The sequence below is a fragment of the Geotrypetes seraphini genome, chromosome 1 (genome assembly GCF_902459505.1).
Source record: "Geotrypetes seraphini chromosome 1, aGeoSer1.1, whole genome shotgun sequence".
In the NCBI taxonomy this organism is placed as follows: domain Eukaryota; kingdom Metazoa; phylum Chordata; class Amphibia; order Gymnophiona; family Dermophiidae; genus Geotrypetes; species Geotrypetes seraphini.
This window is the reverse complement of record NC_047084.1, coordinates 539,116,622-539,136,555: the sequence shown is the minus strand read 5'-3', so window position 1 is coordinate 539,136,555 and position 19,934 is coordinate 539,116,622. Positions and strand designations below refer to the sequence as shown.

Here is a 19,934-nt window from a genome sequence, read left to right as displayed (position 1 = left end):
CCATGCGTTAAGAATATCTGCCTGCTGTCCCTGGATAACACCTGTTACGGTAAGTAACTGTGCTTTATGGATTAAGAACTGATTGAAAGACAGAAAACAAAGAGTGGGTTTAAATGGTCAATAGTGGGGTTCAAGTCATGTATCTAAATACCCCTACAGCAAACAAAATCAAACATCCAATATCAAAAGAAGCTGTTCAGGGGCTGACTGAACCTGCCGGTGTTTGCTCCTCTCAGTCGGGCACCCCTGCAGCCACCACCCGGCATCTGCCGATTGGGAGGGGAGGTCCTCTCTCCCAGAATTAAAACCTGAGTGAGCCGCGGAGAACAGAGGGCTGACTGAGCCTGCTGGTGTTTCCTTCTCTCAGTCAGGCACCCCTGCAGCCACCACCCGGCATCTGCCGATCGAGAGGGGAGGTCCTTTCTCCCAGGATTAAAACCCAAGTGAGCCGCGGAACACGGCCTGTGGACGCGTGCCCGAGGCCATGTGTCTGAAGGGGCGTGGCCAAAGTGGCAGGACACACCCATCTGGAGCCCCTTCGGAGCCAGGAGGAGGAAGGAGCAGTTGGGAGAAAGTATGGGCAAACGGAAGGCTAAGATTATTTTTCATCTAACATAACAGAACTAATGGATCGCCACCTTTGCCCGGTTCTAGGAACACTTATTGAAGGTAAGATTGATTTGCAATCCCAATCTGCCTCCCTCTCATCTGGCGAGCCTCCACCTCAACCTGTTTTAACATTAGAGAAGGATGACTTCGTTTCCACATCTGGTTCGAACTCAACCTCTCCACGACTTTTTGAGCTGGATTCCAAAAAATCTTTAATGGGAAAACAACTTGTTTCAGTGTCTCCTGTTTCAATGCCTACAAGGCCTATTATTAGGCCCGAGTTGGGCGATAAAACTGTTACACTTCAAGATGTATGGACAGTAGTGAATAGAATTGAGAATTCATTACAGGGCACAGTAGTAAAGCTTTGTCAATTTTCATCTGAAATAACAAATAAGGTGGCTGAGCATGATTCTCAATTGGCTGTAATGGAACAGAAATTGGATGAAGTGGAAGCATCTGTCTATGTAATGCAATCTTGTGCTATATCTAATGTGAAGGATAATACTTTATTACACTTACAGATGGAGAAAATGGAAAATGCTATAAGATCTAGGAACCTCAGATTTCTGAATTTTCCTATATCTCATTATCTTTCCCCATTGGAATTACTAAAAATGTATTTGAAGAATATACTTTGTTATACTCAGTTAGAAATTTTTTCTTTGGATAATCTTCGCTATATACCTAGTGGTTCCAAAATGCTTTCAGAAGAGGGGGGAAAAGATCTATTAGTGTCACCTGATAGTTTAAATATTTCTCAATTCTTAAAGTCATCAAAAGACTTTATAGCCAAAAGAGCAACATTATTGGTCACCTTTAGGACTGAAATAGAAAAACAAGTTATCCTTAAATTGTACTTTATAAACAAAAATGCCTTGTTTTGTGGTCAACAGATTAATATCTTTCCAGACGTCTCAAAACAGACGCAACACAGGAGAAAGCAGTTTCTGCAACTTAAGACTCGAGTCTTAGATGTGGGAGCTTTATTTTTTCTTAAGTTCCCATGTAAGTGTTTGGTGACATATCAGAATACTAGATATATTTTTGTTGATCCAGCTCATTTAGAAACTTTTCTTTAAGATAAACCTAAATTAGATATATTGCCTGTAACTAATACAGAGGTTAAGATTGAGTGAAATTAGAATGTTTATTAGCCTGACTTAGGAGGTTGTGAGAGATATTTAGTTTTTGTCTTTTTTTCCCTTATTTTCTCGGAGACCCCTACAGGTCAATCAGCCCCCATAATAATGTAGACTTGATAAGATAATTTCTTTTTAGTGTGATGTATTTGTCTTGAATTTGTTTATTTCCTAAGTTGTTATCTTGTAACAAATCAATAAATTTATATATATAAAAAAAGCTGTGCAATAACAATTTAAGGATTACTAAATTGAATCAGTGCTAACAGAGGAAAAGCCTGGGCTGAGAGCTTGTTTTCTACGCATGCCACAAGATAAATGAACATACTTGTTATTATAGATTTCAATATTTTTTTAAAACACTTTCTTAAGGAGGTTTTTTTGCCTATGAAGTTGCTAGCCCTCCCAAGTTGCAGGAGGGTTTTCACCCTAACTGGGATCTAAGGCTTTTCTTCCATTAGCACTGATTGAATTTTGTAATTCTTTTTTTTTTTTTAATTCTTTATTCATTTTTCCATCTTACAAGTGCACAACATTACATCATTTAAAACTTTTACACATCACTTGAATTTCTTTCTATTATCATCGTAAATACATAAATTTATTCCCTTCCCACCCTTCCCTCAATTATTTCAATCAAAAATATCATATAAATATTACATTCTTATTTATTGATTAACCTTTAAATAAAATTTCATACCATCCCCCTCCCCTATGTATAAATATACTGTCAGTGGAAAATGATGTCTACTCATTACAATAATTTGCCAATGGCCCTAAGATCTTTTTAAAATTATTATAATTCCCTTTCTGCAAAGCAATTATTCTTTCCATCTTATAAATGTGACACAACGAATTCCACCAGAATATATAACTGAGATTATTGTAATTTTTCCAATTACTGGTAATATGTTGCATGGAATTTAGTAATTCTTGCATTGTTATTACACAGCTTCTTTTGATATTAAATAGTGGGGTTCCCCAGGGGTCTGTGCTGGGATCACTGCTTTTTAACATATTTATCAATGATCTAGAGATAGGAACAACTACCCTATGAGGACAGGCTAAAGCGGCTAGGGCTCTTCAGCTTGGAAAAGTGATGGCTCAGGGGGGATATGATAAAGGTCTATAAAATACTGAGTGGAATGGAAAGGGTAGAAGTGAATTGCTTGTTTACTCTCTTCAAAAATACTAGGACTAGGGGGTATGCAATGAAGCTACTAAGTAGCAGATTTAAAACAAACCAGAGAAAATACTTCTTCACATGTTGTGGGATAGGATCCTGGCTAGGCCTAGTTGCTTTGCTGAATCCCAGTCCCAAAGTTTAAATAAAGGTAGTGGAACACAGTTCTCAGTGTCTCCCAAGAATTGCACACTGAGATTTCCTGGTTGATCAAAACAAAACACTTTAATGGAAAAGAAAACTCCAAACACAATTTCAGAAATGGCACGAGCAAAAAGGAGAGGATTCCATGCAATTCATTCCTCATAGGAAGCAAATAAGTCTCACTTTAGCACAAGCCGTGCTTTCAGAGTCAGTCCAGTCCCTAACTTTTCCTTCTGGCCTTACTCAGGGCCTAACAAAACAGTACATGCACCAAAATACTTGTTCTCTGAAAACACTCTCTCTGGCTCTGGCTGTGGCCCTGTTGTGTAGAGCCGAAACCACAACAGGCAGGGAGGAGATGAGCCCATACACCACAGGTGTTGCCGCCCTCCCAAGAGACGGGCTCCGGTTTTCCTTCTTCAACCCCAAGCACAAGTCAGAGCAGTGCACTAGCTGCTCCAAAAACATAAACTCAAAACTCCCATGAAGGAAAAGAAAAACTGCTTGGCTTAACAGCCTACTCACTCTCTATTAAGGGTTCTTCCCAGGTAGGCAACACATAGTCCTCCTGGAACTCCATGTCATAGTCCTCAGGCTGGGCTTCTGCAACTGGTTTAGTCTGGCTGGTTTCCAGTTCCTCCATTTCCCAGTCCTGAGGGAAACTTCCTTGTGCTGGCCATGGTTCAGCTGGAAGGACTGGCTTCCTTCCCAGCTTCTGCTCAGCTCCTTGTCCCAGCTGTCTCTCCTCTCTATCTGACGAGGAAAGCTCAGTAAATGGGAGCCTCGGCAACAAGCCACGCCCCCTCCTAGCAGGGTTAGACAAACTCTTAAAGGGCCCTGCCTTCTCAATATCAGCCTGGGCTCTGGACACTCTTAAAGAGGCGGGTTCCTTCCTAAAGTTGTGAACAGGATTTTCACACTGATCAAGATGTTTCCTAAACCTGGTCACAGAGTTTTTACTGGGGCTTGCGGGACTTTCTCCTTGATTCTAATAGGTCTAGCCAGATTCCTGTCACAACGTGTAATTAAACTCTGGAATTCCTTGCCGGAGAATGTAGTGAAATCAGTTAGCTTAGCAGAGTTTTAAAAAGGCTTGGATAATTTCCTAAAAGAGAAGTCCATAGGCCATTATTGAGATGGCTAGGGGAAATCCAAGCTTATTCCCAAAGAGGTGAACTGGATTAGAAACTGGTTGATTAACAGACATCAGAGGGTGGTGATTAATGGAATTTGCTCGAATCTCATGAGAATCTTGGAAAGGGTGAGAGCCAAAAGGCCTTGAGCATGCGCAGATGGTCAAGGTCCTGCAGCAGCCCAGCAGAGAATTGGCGGCAGGCACTTTTAGCACCGGCGTACGGGTAAGAACAGGGCCAGTCAGTGGGGTGAGGAGGCGATCTTGGTCGCGAAGGGAGGGAGCAGCGCTGGTGGCCTCGGGGGAGCTGAAAAGCTTTTTTCCGGGGTGCGGTGGGGACTTGCTTTGTGAGTTATAATTTGCTCGTCTTGCAAAACACTCGCAAACCGAGGTTTGACTGTAATTATAGGGCAGACTGGATGGACCATTCAGGTCTTTATCTTCTGTCATTTACTATGACATTAGATGAAGTTAAGAGGAGTAATCTAAAGAAATACTTTTTTTCAGAAAGGGTGGTAGATGTGTCTTGATAAAGGTGGTAGAGATAGAAACTATGTTTAAATTTAGGAAAGTGTAGAACAGGCACGTAGGACCTCTTAGGGGGAGAGGAGGGAGATAATGGATGTTGCAGATGGGCAGACTGTATAGGCCAGGGATCTTAAAGTCCCTCCTTGAGGGCCACAATCCAGTCGGGTTTTCAGAATTTCCCCAATGAATATGCATTGAAAGCTGTGCATTCATATAGATCTCATGCATATTCATTGGGGAAATCCTGAAAACCCGACTGGATTGCGGCCCTCAAGGAGGGACTTTGAGACCCCTGGGATAGGCCATTTGGTCTTTATCTGCTGTGATGTTTCTGTGTTCTTATGAGAATAGGAACACAGAAGGCAGATTTATTTATTTGGATTTATATCCCGTCCTCCCAGAAGAGCTCAGAACCGGTTACAAGTTTACATTACATTTAGATATAGCAGGGTATAGTAATGTAGAGTACATGATAATATGTATTAGGTATGACATGGTATAGAATGTACGTCAGGGCATGGTAGTATCAGTGATGGTTGGTCTTGTTGCATAGACAGTGGTATTTAGACTGGAGCTATTTCATAGAAGGTTAGAGGAAGAGGTGAGTTTTTAATGCCTTCCTGAAATTCAGTAGTCCTTCTAGTGATCTGATGTGAAGTAGTAATTGGTTCCAGAGGTCTGGTAGGTAGTACGAGTAGGATCTTTTCCAGGCATTTGCAGGCAGAGGGAACATCCTGAAGGTGTGCATACTTTTTCTTTTCTTCATGTGAGCGAAGTTGCTGGTGAGCAAAGTTGCTGGTTTGGGGTGTAAGGTGGTAATTTGGAGTCCGTATGGATTCGATATGGACATGGAGTGCATAGGTACACATAGAAGTGATGATGGATGAAGGGATATGAACACAGGGTTGCTGCTGGCTAAGAGGGACAGAGATGGAAGATGGTTGGTGAACATGGAAAGAGAAGAAATGTCAAATGGACAGGAGACCCTGGTTGAGTGACTTAAGAGAAGACAGGGGAATTTATTAAACCAATCCAAAACTACTTGATTTAAACCTATATCTGATAACATACAGATCATATGATGGACAACATCGAGCGCAGCTGACAAATCAATTTGCAACAACACAGCACATTTATTTTGTATCTGTAAATTTTGAATCTTTGAAATTAATGACAGTAGAAAGGTTTCTGTGCTAAAATTTGGTCTGAACCCATGTTGGAATGGTAATAAGATGGAGAATTTTTCCAAATAGTTGGAGAGTTGGCTAGAAATAATTGATTCCATTATTTTTGTCAACAAATGTATATTCGCGATTGGGCAATAATGGGAGGAAACCGAGGGGTCCAGATCAGCACTTTTCAATAAAGGCGTCAGGATTATATTACCCATACTCAATGAAAAATGACCATTGCCAAGGAAATGATTTAATAATAAAGTCAACCATGTGATATCCTGTGGGGAAATATCCCCGAAAAGATAAGAAAGGAAAGGATCCAATTTACAGCTATACCTTTTCAATTTTTCACATAGTTTTAATACTTGAGATTCTGAAACTGGGTGAAAGACTTTCCAAAAACGATCCACAGAGATTACTATTAACCCATTAGAGCCTAAAAAGAAATCATCAGAGTTTACAACAGGAAATGTATCCCTAATGAGTGTAATTTTGCTGTTAAAAAATTTTGCTAACTCCTCTGCAGTTGGAATACAATTTTGCTTCAATCTTATGCTTGCTGAAGTTAATGAGCACCAGAGTTTAAAAAGGGCGCTACTTTGATTGTCTGAACTAGCTACCTTGATACCATAATAATTTTTCCTTGCGGTCCTAATCTCTAGATTATATTTCTTGATGTTAACTCATAGATGGGATCCTTGTTTTGGAAGTTAGTGCTGTCATTTAGATTTGCTCTAGATTCTGAGTAAAAGGAAAGGAATTGGAACTTTTATACTGCTTTTTTGTAGTCTTCAACCACACTCAAAGCGGTTTACATATAAGTACTTCAAGCATTTTCCCTATCTGTCCCGGTAGGCTCACAATCACTCTAATGTACCTGGGGCAGTGGAGAATTAAGTGACCTGCCCAAAGTAACAGGAAGAAGCGCAGGGTTTGAGTCAGAGTGTTGAGGCTGTAGCTCTAACCACTATGCCGCACTCTCCTCCACACCTTTTGCTTTAAGAGGGTGTGCTGAAAAGTTCTCAGCCTAATCAAGAAGGGAATGGCATGGAGTCATGAAACTTACAAGTTATTCCACATATTCATCCCTAAGTTCAACATACTTGGCACGTCGTGTCCAAAGTTTCTGTAACTCTTCCAAAAAATACTTTGTCTGGACACTGAAATACTCGTACAGTACGTTATTGAGATTACACTAAAACCAAAATTTCTTTGTATGGGGAAATATCCTAGCTGTTCTCTACATCCATTGCTGGTGGAGGGCCAGAGGGTTCTGTGGATGCAGAATGTATTTGGCTTCAATACTATATGTGTGTTGGGGAACTGTGGCTCAATGAGGGCTGAAGATTGCAGTGTCTTGTACTTCCCCTAGCCTTCATTTGACCTGTAGGCACTGAATCCTGCACTGCTACCCTCATTGAAGTTATTGGCACCAGAGTAGATGTAGAGCAGGGGGAGAGGTAGGGACAGAGCATGGGTGCATCATGTAGCTAGTTTTTCTCTTTCAAAAAGTTGGTAACTCTAGTGCCCATCCACCCAAAAATTGCCTTCTGGCTACGCCATTGCTGCAGATCTGCGCATGATGGTATAGATCAGGGGTAGGGAACTCCGGTCCTCGAGAGCCGTATTCCAGTCAGGTTTTCAGGATTTCCCCAATGAATATGCAAGAGATCTATTTGCATGCACTGCTTTCAATGCATATTCATTGAGGAAATCCTGAAAACCCGACTGGAATACGGCTCTCGAGGACTGGAGTTTCCTACCCCTGGGTATAGATATTGATTATTAGTAGGACTGAGTATTGTAACTTTCTTTATCAGGGGATCTCTTAAGAGATTAGAATGCAGATTACAAATTGTGCAGAATTCTGGACGGATTGAAGGGATTAAAGATAGTTGCATGGAAGACCTAAGAGTAGCGAGTTACAGTGATCTAAAAAGGTGACAAGAGTATGGATCAGGGTTTTGGTAGTGTGCTCAGAGAGGAAGGGTTGGATTTTGGTAATATAGAGAAAGAAGCGGCAGATTTTAGTGATATGTTGTATCTGATCAGAGAAGTTTCAAGTTTTTATTAAAATTTGATACAGTTGCTTATCAAGTGTTTAAGTGAGTTAATTTAAAAGGGAGGGGTTCATAAAAAAATTTAAAAATCGCCACTAACAATACAAATATTGTAAAAAAAGAAAAAATAAATTAAATGGTGTATTTAATATTATACAGACTAGACTAGACTTACAGGAAATGGAAGGTGGAAAAGGAGGAAATACAATTATAAAAAAGGAAAAAAGAACATTGAAGGGAAGGACATGAGGGGGGTAGAACCTGCCTATTGTTTCTTTAAAAGGATTGATGTACAAAAGAATGAAAAAGGATTAGATATTAAAGGCTTCTTTAAACAGATGACTCTTGAGAAGGCTTTAAAGCGGTCTAAGTTATTTTCTTCCCTTACAAGATTGGGCAGAGTGTTCCAAAGTTGAAGGGCAACCATGAGGAGAGAGAGGAGTCAAAGATGACCCCGAGATTGCAAGCAGACAATACAGGGAGGATGATAGTGTTGTTCACAGAGACAGAGAATGGAGGAAGTGGGAGATGGGTTTAGGCAGGAAGATGAGCGGCTCCATTTTAGCCAAATTCAATTTAAGCTGGCGGTAAGGTACACCAATTGATAGCAGGATGGCTGTGGAGGAGGAACCACCATTGCCTACACTAAAGGTGCGATGGGAGAGAGACACTGTTGGACAGGCAGGCTGAGACTCGGGTCTGGATTTCAGTAGAGATTTCTAGTGCGGAGTCAGCATAGAGGTGATACTGGAAGTTGTAGGAGAAGATCAGCACTCCAAGTGAGCAAGTGTAGATTGATAAAAGGAGTGGTCCTAGGACAGAGCCTTGAGGTACACCAATTGCTAGCAGGATGGTTGTGGAGGAGGAACCACCATTGCATACACTGAAGGTGCGATACGAGAGAACCAGGAGAGAGCAGATCCCCGGACAGTGATCAACAGTATCAAAGGCAGCAGAAAGATTGAGAAAGATGAGGATAGAGTAGAGGCCTTTGGATCAGGCCAAGAATAGGTCATTGGAAACTTTAGTAAGGGCAGTTTCTGTGGAATGCAGTAGGTGAAAGCCTGACTGAAGTGGATCAAGAAATGGGATGAGAAGAAGTCCAGGCAGCAGCAATGAACAGCACATTCAAGTAACTTGGATAAGAAGAGGAGGAGGAGAGAGATGGGGTGATTGTTGGAGAGGCATGTGGAGGTCTAGTGAGGGCTTTTTGAGGAGGGGGGGTGTGACAATGGCATGCTGAAGGCATCAGGGACAGTTGCAATGGAGAGCGATAGGTTGAGGATGTGACAGATAGGAGGGATGACAGTGGGTGAGATAGCAATGGGGAGGTGAAGGGGACATACACAGATGGATCAGAAACTGGCTGGCGAACAGGAAGCAGAGAGTAAGAGTGAAATGTCACTATTCTGACTGGAAAGGGGTCACGAGTGGCGTCCCGCAGGGGTCAGTGCTGGGACCGCTGCTGTACAATGTATTTATTAATGACCCGGAAGCAGAGACGAAGTACGAAATTATAAAATTTGCGGACAACACAAAACTCTCCAGTAAGGTTAGAACTGTTGAGGAATGTAGAGAACTTCAAAGGGACCTGAACAAACTGAGTGAGTGGGCAAATAAATGGCAGATGAGCTTCAATGTGGAGAAATGTAAAGTCATGCACATGGGAAAAGGAAACCCGATGTACAATTACACGATGGGGGGGGATATTATTGGGAGAAGGCAACCTAGAAAGGGTTATTGTAGATAGAACAATGAAACCAGCGGCACAATGCACTGCGGCCTTGAAAAAGGCGAACAGAATGTTGGGCATTATCAAAAAAGGTATCACTACCAGAAGCAAGGAAGTTATCCTCCCGATATAGGGCGATGGTGAGACCGCATCTGGAGTACTGCGTTCAATACTGGTCACCGTATCTTAAGAAGGATATGGCGGTACTTGAGAGGGTCCAGAGAAGAGCAACAAAAATGATAAAAGGGCATGGAGAACCTTTCGTATGCTGAGAGATTAGAGAAGCTGGGGCTCTTCTTCCTAGAAAAGTGGAGACTTAGAGGGGATATGATAGAAACTTACAAGATCATGAAGGGTATAGAGAAAGTAGAGAGAGACAGATTCTTCAGACTGGCCGGGGAAATGAAAACTAGAGGGCACTCGGAAAAGTTGAAGGGAGACAGATTCAGAACAAATGCTAGGAAGTTCTTCACTCAGAGGGTGGTGGACACCTGGAATGCGCTTCCAGAGGAAGTGGTAGAACAAAGTGCGATTGTGGGTTTCAAAATGGGACTAGACAAGTTCCTGAAGGAAAAGGGGATTGAGAGGTACAAATAGAGGGGTACTATGCAATACAAAATGCTTTAGAGTAATAGATAACTTACAGGTCATTGACTTGGGGGGGCCACCGCAGGAGTGGACTGCTGGGCATGATGGACCTGTGGTCTGACTCAGTAGAGGCAATGCTTATATTCTTATGTTGGTGAGTGGGAATTGGATCGGAGGAGCAGGGAGTGGGTTTGGAGGATGAGAGAAGATGTGTGGTTTTCTTCTCAGTGATTTCGGAGGAGGAGGAGAGGGTAGCAGGTGTTGATGGAAAGTTAGCAGAAGGGACAGATGGAGGGAGAGAAGGGGGAGGCAGCCTGGTTGAGAACTCGATGTGAATCTTCTGGATCTTATTTGTAGAAGAACTCTGCCATAGTTTGGGGAGAAATTGAAGGAGGGGATAGAAGGTGAGGGTACTTTGAGTAAGGAGTTTAGTATGGTAAAGAGACGGTGAGGGTTGGAGCTAAGAGAGGTAGTTACGGTAAGTGGGTATAGTATTCTTGTTTGGCCACTGAGAGGACAGACTGGAGTGATGTCAGCATGAATCTGAAATGTATGCAGTCAGTGTGCGCACAAGATTTAAACAAGAGACATTCAGTGGAACAAGCACAAGCGCACAGGTAGCGGATGCGGGGGGTCAGCCAGGGATGGGGTTTGGCATTCCTAAAGGGGTGTGAAATTGGAGGAGCAAGGGTATCTAGAGCAGAGGAGAGAATGGTATTAGATGACGGCTTTGTTGACAGTCTTGTGTGATTATAGTAGTTGAGGAGAGGGATGAGACGGCAGTTGAGAGGGTTCCAGGGTCAAGTTCCTGAACATATTGGTAGTGATTAGCCAGGACTGGGAGGTGGGGTGATGAATTGTAAATTTCAACAGATGTGATCAGAGAGGGGAAGGGTGGTATTGCAGAACTTGGTGGTCGAGCAGTTGGAGGAAAAGATTAGGTCCGGGTGGCATCCTTTCTGGTGTGTAGGGGTGGTGGAGCACAGCTGGAAATTTAATGAGAATGTTAGAGCAAAGAACCTGGACGCAATGGAGTTGGAGGGGTCATTGACATGGATGTTGAAGTTGCCGAGGATGAGAGAAGGGGATGAGGGTTCAGGGAAGAAGGAGAGCCAGGAGTCAGTCAGTGAGGAAGGAAGAGTGCGAAGTTCAACATCATATCTAATTCAAGGTTTTAACTTTACATTTTAAGCATATACATTGACTTGCTCTTGTATATTTATTGAATGTTCTGGGGCATTCATCACTCTTTTGGCAATTGTTTCAATAAGTGATTCAAGTTGGCCATGGCAAGGAAAGGCACCTTTTAGCTGTTTTGTTTCCTCCCTATGAAATGTACCTTTGCCTGAAGTACGTTTATATTTGTGCAGACATTTTTTTAGTTGCTATTATTTGGGATTCTTTGTTGTTTTATTGAATAATTGTCTGATTTATCATTTATATTTACTTTTTTATTTATTGTATTATCTGTTTTGAACCCACTATGTAAGGCAGTATTTCAAATCTTACAAAGAAGCTAATCTCAGGGAAAGAATGTACACTCCCTTACAGAAGGATGTTAATTAATTTGTCTGATGTGGCAAAAGCATTCTATGCAGATGTAAATAGAGTTTTTTGGTTAGGTTTTTATACAGTGTTTAATTATATATAAAATAATTTGTAAACAACTCATTTTACTCTATACGGTACCTCTTCAGAAAGACGCATTTCTATATTTTGTCCTTTTTCAATAAAATTTTGTCACACAAGCTTAATATATTCTCTAATTCTTGCTGGGCTTTTCTCTGAATTTCCTTTTAAATATGAAGGCTAGAAGTGGTGCGAGAAAGATGTTAATTGATATTTTTTCATTAACAGAACAAGAATAAACCAACAGAACCACCGAAAGTGCCCATAGCTGCTCCATTCTTCTTACCAACATTGCCTGGCCTGGTGCCTAATTTTGGATTTTCAGAACAGGCAGATGAACAGCAGGTAAAAAAAAAAACATTTATTTGTTATTGTATATTGACTGTCATAGTAAAAAGTGTCTGTATTTTTCCCTCGTATTTTTTTTATATACCCCTGCTTGATTTGCATTATAGAGCACTGCTAGGAATGTACCGGTTTTGAAAAGTATATTGTACTTTGTGAAATAGTCATTATATTACAAACAACTTAAATTAATAATAACAGTTTAAATACCGTAGCACCGTGAAGTTCTATGCAGTTTATGATAATTAAAAATGTTACAGATTGAGTAGAACTAACAGAGTTAAAGTTTAGCGGGGAAGGATTGTGCAGAGAAGCTGCCTAAGTACTTTAGGAACAGATATGTTTTTTTTAGGTGTCTCCTAAATTCCCCATAGGTATTCACAAGCAAATTCATACTGAACACTATTTGTTTTATTTGTTCTAGTCTAAAGTGGTAAACCTTGGAGTACTGGCACAAAAATCAATCTTCTATATGCATCTTGAAGAAGGCTTAGCTAATCATAATTGTAAGTTTAACTATTCACTTTCTCCAGCAAATGTACTTTTGCGTGTATTCTAAAATCTTGCTATGAAACTCTGAGAATGAGAAAAAGAAACATTTTAAGAAACATATATCCTGCTGTGCAATATTACAAAATTTCATATCGCAAGGAGTGGTAATACTTGCCCAGGTACGTCCCCTACTGTAGTTACCCAATGTGTGACAACAGCTAAAAACTATTAGGAAAGGGATGGTAAATAAGACCAAGAATATTATAATGCCTCTGTATCACTCCATGGTACGACCTCACCTTGAGTATTGCGTTAAATTCTGGTCACCTTATCTCAAAAAAGATATACAGTCTGTTCCCGTTATTCACGGTAGTATGGTTCCCAGAAATGTCCATGAACTGTGAAATCACGCGTAATGAAATGTTGTACCTATGGGAAAATAGAGGTTAGGTTCCAGCAGTACATTTTGCATCTTAAAACTGCATAAAATGAATAATGGATCCTGTAGGAAAAATAAGATTAGGTTCCTGCATAGGTCAGCATTTGACAAAAACCATAGTAGACCATTTAGAATGTTGCTAATTTTTTTATTTGCAGTATTGCTTATAAAAGTAAACAAAATAATTACACAGAACAATGCTAGAAAATAAATAAATGCACTGTATTGCACAATCACAGTAAGCAATTACCGTATTTTCACATAGATAACGCGCACCCGTGTAAAACGCGCACACGGGTATAGCGCGCAAAAAACACACATTTATGTACAGAAATTTTTATATACCGCGCACACCCGTATACCGCGCATGCTGCCCGACTCTCCCGTCGCCGCCTGACTCTCCTTTCGCCCGCCCCGACTCTTCTCTGGCCACCCCGACTCTCCTTTCGCCCGCCCGACTCTCCTCTCCCCCTTCACCCCCCCAGGACCGCTCGCACCCCCACCCCGAAGGACCGCTCGCAGGCACCCGCACCCCCACCCCGAAGGACCGCTCGCACGCACTCCCACCCGCACCCGCACCCCCACCCTGAAGGACCGCTCGCACCCCCACAGCCTCCTGACCCCCCCATCATGTAGAAGCTCCTACCGGTGTCCTGCTGCTTCCTCTTAGCGGTCCCGACTCCCCGACACGATCGGGGCAAGAGGGAGCTCAAGCCCTCTTGCCCCAGCCAACCGCGGCACCCCTGACACGATCGGGGCAAGAGGGAGCTCAAGCCCTCTTGCCCCAGCCAACCGCGGCACCCCCGACACGATCGGGGCAAGAGGGAGCTCAATCCCTCTTGCCCCAGCCAACCGCGGCACCCCCGACACGATCGGGGCAAGAGGGAGCTCAAGCCCTCTTGCCCCCCCAACTCCCCGACAATATCGGGCCAGGAGGGAGCCCAAGTCCTCCTGGCTCTTGCGAACTCCCCCCCCGCTAGTTGTTCGGGCCAGGAGGGAGCCCAAACCCTCCTGGCCACGGCGACCCCCTACCCCCACCCCGCACTACATTACGGGCAGGAGGGATCACAGGCCCTCCTGCCCTCGACGCAAACCCCCCTCCCCCCAACGACCGCCCCCCCCAAGAACCTCCGACCGCCCCCCCCAGCCGACCCGCGACCCCCCTGGCCGACCCCCACAACCCCCCCACCTCCCTTCCCCGTACCTTTGGTAGTTGGCCGGACAGACGGGAGCCAAACCCGCCTGTCCGGCAGGCAGCCAACGAAGGAATGAGGCCGGATTGGCCCATCCGTCCTAAAGCTCCGCCTACTGGTGGGGCCTAAGGCGCGTGGGCCAATCAGAATAGGCCCTGGAGCCTTAGGTCCCACCTGGGGGCGCGGCCTGAGGCACATGGTCGGGTTGGGCCCATGTGCCTCAGGCCGCGCCCCCAGGTGGGACCTAAGGCTCCAGGGCCTATTCTGATTGGCCCACGCGCCTTAGGCCCCACCAGTAGGCGGAGCTTTAGGACGGATGGGCCAATCCGGCCTCATTCCTTCGTTGGCTGCCTGCCGGACAGGCGGGTTTGGCTCCCGTCTGTCCGGCCAACTACCAAAGGTACGGGGAAGGGGGGTGGGGGGGGTCGTGGGGGTCGGCCAGGGGGGTCGCGGGTCGGCTGGGGGGGCGGTCGGAGGTTCTTGGGGGGGGCGGTCGTTGGGGGGGAGGGGGGTTTGCGTCGAGGGCAGGAGGGCCTGGGATCCCTCCTGCCCGTAATGTAGTGCGGGGTGGGGTTAGGGGGTCGCCGTGGCCAGGAGGGTTTGGGCTCCCTTCTGGCCCGATATTGTCGGGAAGTCGGCGGTCCTTCGGGGTGGGGGTGCGAGTGGTCCTGCCGGGGGGGGGGAATGTATCGGACGTCGGGGAGTCGGCCGGGCAAGAGGGCTTGGGCTCCCTCTTGCTCCGATCGTGGATGCGGGTGCGGGTGGGAGCGAGCGGTCGTTCGGGGTGGGGGTGCGAGCGGTCCTGCTGGGGGGGTGAATCGGGCGTCGGGCGGGGTGGGAACTATGTTTAAAAACTTTTGTATACCGCGCTCACGCATATAACGCGCGAGGGGTATGCGCGGTAGGTAAAAACGCGTATAACGCGCGCGTTATATGCGTGAAAATACGGTAATCTGCTCATCAACCAATGCAATGCACCATGGTTTTCTTATCATTAAAAGTACAGTAATACTGTTAAAAATAATTGCATACAACAGCGCTGAAAAATAAATACAGTAATATACTGTATAGTACTGCGCTACCATAGTAAGCATTTAGTCTTCTCATTAACCCATGCAATGCACCATGTTTTTCTCACCATTAGAAGTACAGTAATGCTGTTAAACAAAAAAATTGCACACACAGCCTTACTGAAAAATGAGTAGCCACGCTGTGACATGCTATTGGACTTTCTAAAAGGGACTCTTAGTATGCTCACCATTAGGACAAAACGGTTCAGGATGCTACAGCATCTTAACAGACTGGGAAACAGACATATATAAAGAGATGGTACACTACCATTATGAAAACATTGCTTGACAAAAAACAGCTTTACACAAATATAGGTGTACAGTACTCAGCCTGATTAACCTCTAGCGCAGTGGTCTCAAACTCAAACCCTTTGCAAGGCCACATTTTGGATTTGTAGGTACTTGGAGGGCCTCAGAAAAAAATAGTTAATGTCTTATTAAAGAAATTACAATTTTGCATGAGGCAAAACTCTTTATAGTTTATAAATCTTTTTGGGGGTTAAGTCTTAATAAGAATATTGTAATTTATAACTAAAGAGAGATATGATCAGGAAACTTTTATTTTACTTTTGTGATTAGGATAAACACACCAAGGGCCTCAAAATAGTACCTGGCGGGCCAAATGTGGCCCCCGGGCCGCGAGTTTGAGACCATTGCTCTAGCGCATGAGTTGAGGCTGATAGGCCAATTTCTGTCACGTCAACCTCTGGTGCATGAGTCTCGCGACTTGTTGACTGAAAAAAATGTGTCAGCCTTGTCTGCTTGGCTTTCCTTCTCAAGTCTTTAAGGGCTAGATTCACTAAGGACACCGATCGTGTCCTGATCACTTAGCGACCCCGATCCGATTCACTAACCGTACTCCAGCTCCTATCCGCGCACAATCCGTGATTGCAAATGAGAGGAATGGCTTGCAAATATAGGCAGGCAATGATTCATTAAAAAAATGAGGGACACCGACTGGGCTGGCCAATCCAAAGATAAGTGACTGCTGAGGAACAGTCACTCAGGTCCTTTCCGACTGCCCTGCTCTTTGCCCTGACTCGCCTCTCGCCGCCCTGCTCTCTGCCCCGTCCTTCTCAAATGCTGCTCTCTGACTCGTCGCCCTGCTCTCTGCCCCAACTCGCCGTCACAAAGGGAGACTCCCCCACCCCACCCTCCACAACTAGAGCGCTTGAGAACTACAGTTCTACATTTACTTGTAAAGTGCAGAAAAATCCACAGCTCTAAAAGGATCACCTATCTCCCCACCTCCTTCAAAGACACATTAGGAGAGTTTGGAAAACTGAGCAGGCTGGTTAGACACCAACTGCTACTGTCAAAAAGCAGTGCAAAAATCAGGTGGTCTCCCCTGTTTGCTCTAGCCCTTCCCCGCAGTTCAAGCCTGTGGTTTTAACCCGCGGGCTCACGAAGTTAAAAAAAAAAAAAAAAAAAGTCGAAAGCTCTGTAAGCATGCAGAGACCATCTACAGGCAAAGAAGATGGTCTGCCCATGCGTCGGGATCGCTGTTCAGCGATCCGTGCGGTCGGTTAGGGCATAATTCCGATCACCTTCATTTGCATAATGTGTCGTGAATCGTGTGGCTGGCAACCTCATGGATCGGGTTGCTATCAGATCTGTGAGGTTAGTGAATCTAGCCCTAAGTGTCTCAGCTTAAAGGGGCAAATACAGAACTTGTCTGATGCTTGAATTTTAGACCGCTCCAGCATAGGATTGCATTCCTCCATGTCATTGAACAGTTTTTCCAAAATTGATGCCCATCCTGGCATGCAGTTCAGGTTTTTTCCTTTCAGTGCGCAAGGATTTTGGGCTCTGTAGACCATAAGAGGCTTGTATTTGAAATCACCCTTGGCATTGGCATTGGCACACAGTAATAGGGTGGTACGATCTTTAAATGCCTTGAATCCTGGGGCTTTTGCTGACATTTTCATTATATATGCCAGTCTGCTTGTAAAACAACCAGCCTCATCCTCTTGCACATACCTATTTTCTTCAGTTACACTTAGCAGGTATGTTTTAAATTCTTCAGCTGCTTTATTGTCAGCTGAACCTGCCTCCCTGGAAAGCCTCACATTTTTTAGTGCATATTGCTTTTTAAAACGCGCTAGCCAACCTGAACTCGCAGAAAAGTGTTTCACGTTTTCCTGCCCTCAGGTGATGTGTTTATAAATTTCTCTAGCTTTCATCCTGACAGCAATGCTGCCCACTGTGCTTTTTTTTTTTTCTCATTCACTATTAGCATTATTCACATTATCCATTGGCCACCCTCCAGTCTTCTGGTACTATACTGGTTTTTAAAGAAAATTACAAATTACTAACAATAGCTCTGCAAGTTCATTTTTTAAATTCCGTCAGCACTCTGGGATGTATACCATCCAGTCCAGGCGATTTGCTACTGTTCAATTTGTCAGTCTGAGCCATTACATCATCCATTGTTACAAAGATTTGTAGGAGTTTCACTGATTCATCAGAATTGAATACAATTTCTGGCACCAGCAACTGCCTCACATCTTCTTCAATGAAAACTGAAGCAAAGAATTAATTTAATCTCTCTGCTATGGTCTTTTCTTCCCTGAGAGCCCCTTTTATCCCTCGGCCGTCTAGCAGACAAACCTATTCTCTTCCTGGCTTCTTGCTTTTAATATACCTAAAAAAGTTTTTCCGGGTTTTTGCTTCCAGCACAATCTTCTTTTCAAGATCTCTCTTTGCCTTTCTTATTAGCACCTTGCATTTGACTTGACATTCCTTATGCTGTTTACAATTTTTTTCAGTTGGATCCACTTTCTGAAGGATTATCTTATAGCTCTAATACCTTGCTTCAAAGGACATTTATTTTAGTCACTATAATTAGCAAGGGGACTTTAATTCTATAGAAAAGTATTTATAATGGAGTTAAGTGGATGTTAGAATTATTTATAGAGTATGGTGTAATGATTATGTACAAAGTTTTGTTAAAGAAATGATAATATTTTCCAAACAGCTTTTTTGAGTAAGATATACGGCCTCTTTTACAAAGCCGCACGGCAACAGCCCCAAAGCCCTTTAAATCTGTATGGGCTTTGGGGCTATTAGCACAGCTTTGTAAAAGAGGGCGTTATAGAAGCTAATTTGAATTGATTTTCCCAATAGTTTATTGTATGCATATTCATTGGGGATATCCTGAAAAAAACTCACCGGCCATGTGGTCCCTGAGAACTGCTTTGAAAATCACTGGTTTGGCAAATTATTGGAGCCAGACAGCTTGGGAAAGTTGGCAGCTAATGTCATTTTTGTTGCTCATTTTGCAACAATAACTTGTGGCTTTTTTGAGTATCCTTCATAATTTAGTGGTCTTTTGTAAGCACTTAAGGGTTAATTCTATAACAGTTTGCTGATATATGGCGCCCATTCAGTAAAGGATAGTAAGAGTCTGTTTTCCTTTGTAGAATATTAAATGCCTATAATTTTGGCATGAGCACATACTAGCTAGAGAGCTGCTGTAAGTGCTTGTACCTAAATACCACTGAAAACAGATGTAGCTTATAGCATTCTATAAGTTATGCTTCTGAAAGTCCTTTCCATGTTCCAGCCAGGCTCCGCCTATGTGTGCACCGCTCTCCAATATTTACAGGCTGGAGCGTAGGTAGAATTTGGGCTTTTACATCCATATGTGCGCACACAAAGTGCATATTCCAATATACCAAACATTAATTTACATGATCAGTGAGTAAATCTTTGTGTCCAGTTTGTAGAATTATCCCCGTAGCATCCAGTCTTGAAACTGCATGGAACCTCAGTGCAAGCTATATGATGTAGAGGGCAAGAATTAATACTTGTACTGACTATGTTAGCATTAATATGTGGATTTTTTTTCTCCTTTGTTGCTAAATGATTTTAAAACAGATGATTCTGCAGTTAAAATATTGAAGGAAATGGGACCATCTAGTATTGAAACAGAGCTGCGCAACTTGGCTCCGGAAGGTGGTGGCTCTATAGAGGCGATGCTCAGCTTCTTAAAACTAATTGGAAGCATGCTGAGGACAAAACGTGATTTTGAGCTGGCTCAGGGTTATCTTGCATTGTTCCTTAAGGTAAATGTGCATTCTCATTTAACATTTTGATTAAAAAATACATTTCAGTATGTAAGTCCTTGCCTGTGCCATGAACTACTTGGCAACCTAAAGTGACCCTAAGGAAGAAAACCTACTAAATATCTCCACAGGTAACAGCAGTTTACCATAAATGGATATTGTTTTTGTTAAGTTTTGTCCATTTATGCTTTTGACTTGTCTTATCCTATTTAAGTGTTTGGTGCTCAAGCAATTCATTTATATGGATTATAAATTTTTAAAAAAGGTTAGGCTCTATGTTTGCTGACAGCCCAGGACCTGGGGAGAAAAGAGCCCCATCCTACTAGGGAAACATTAGATACTGAGCGCCTGAATCTCAAAACGGTGCTCCAATTGTAGGTGGTATCCTACCACCATCTAATGCACC

The 19,934-nt window shown here is 43.3% G+C and overlaps 1 protein-coding gene across 1 annotated transcript in view; it reads left to right on the top strand.

Annotated features, from left to right (window-relative positions):
- The window catches only part of WDR36 (WD repeat domain 36), a 194,970-nt gene that overhangs the window by 151,399 nt on the left and 23,637 nt on the right, over positions 1 to 19,934 (top strand). The window contains exons 20-22 of the mRNA XM_033929130.1: positions 12,151 to 12,267; positions 12,692 to 12,773; positions 19,341 to 19,528. Coding sequence (XP_033785021.1) covers positions 12,151 to 12,267; positions 12,692 to 12,773; positions 19,341 to 19,528 — 387 coding nt within the window. The remainder of the gene's footprint in view (positions 1 to 12,150; positions 12,268 to 12,691; positions 12,774 to 19,340; positions 19,529 to 19,934) is intronic.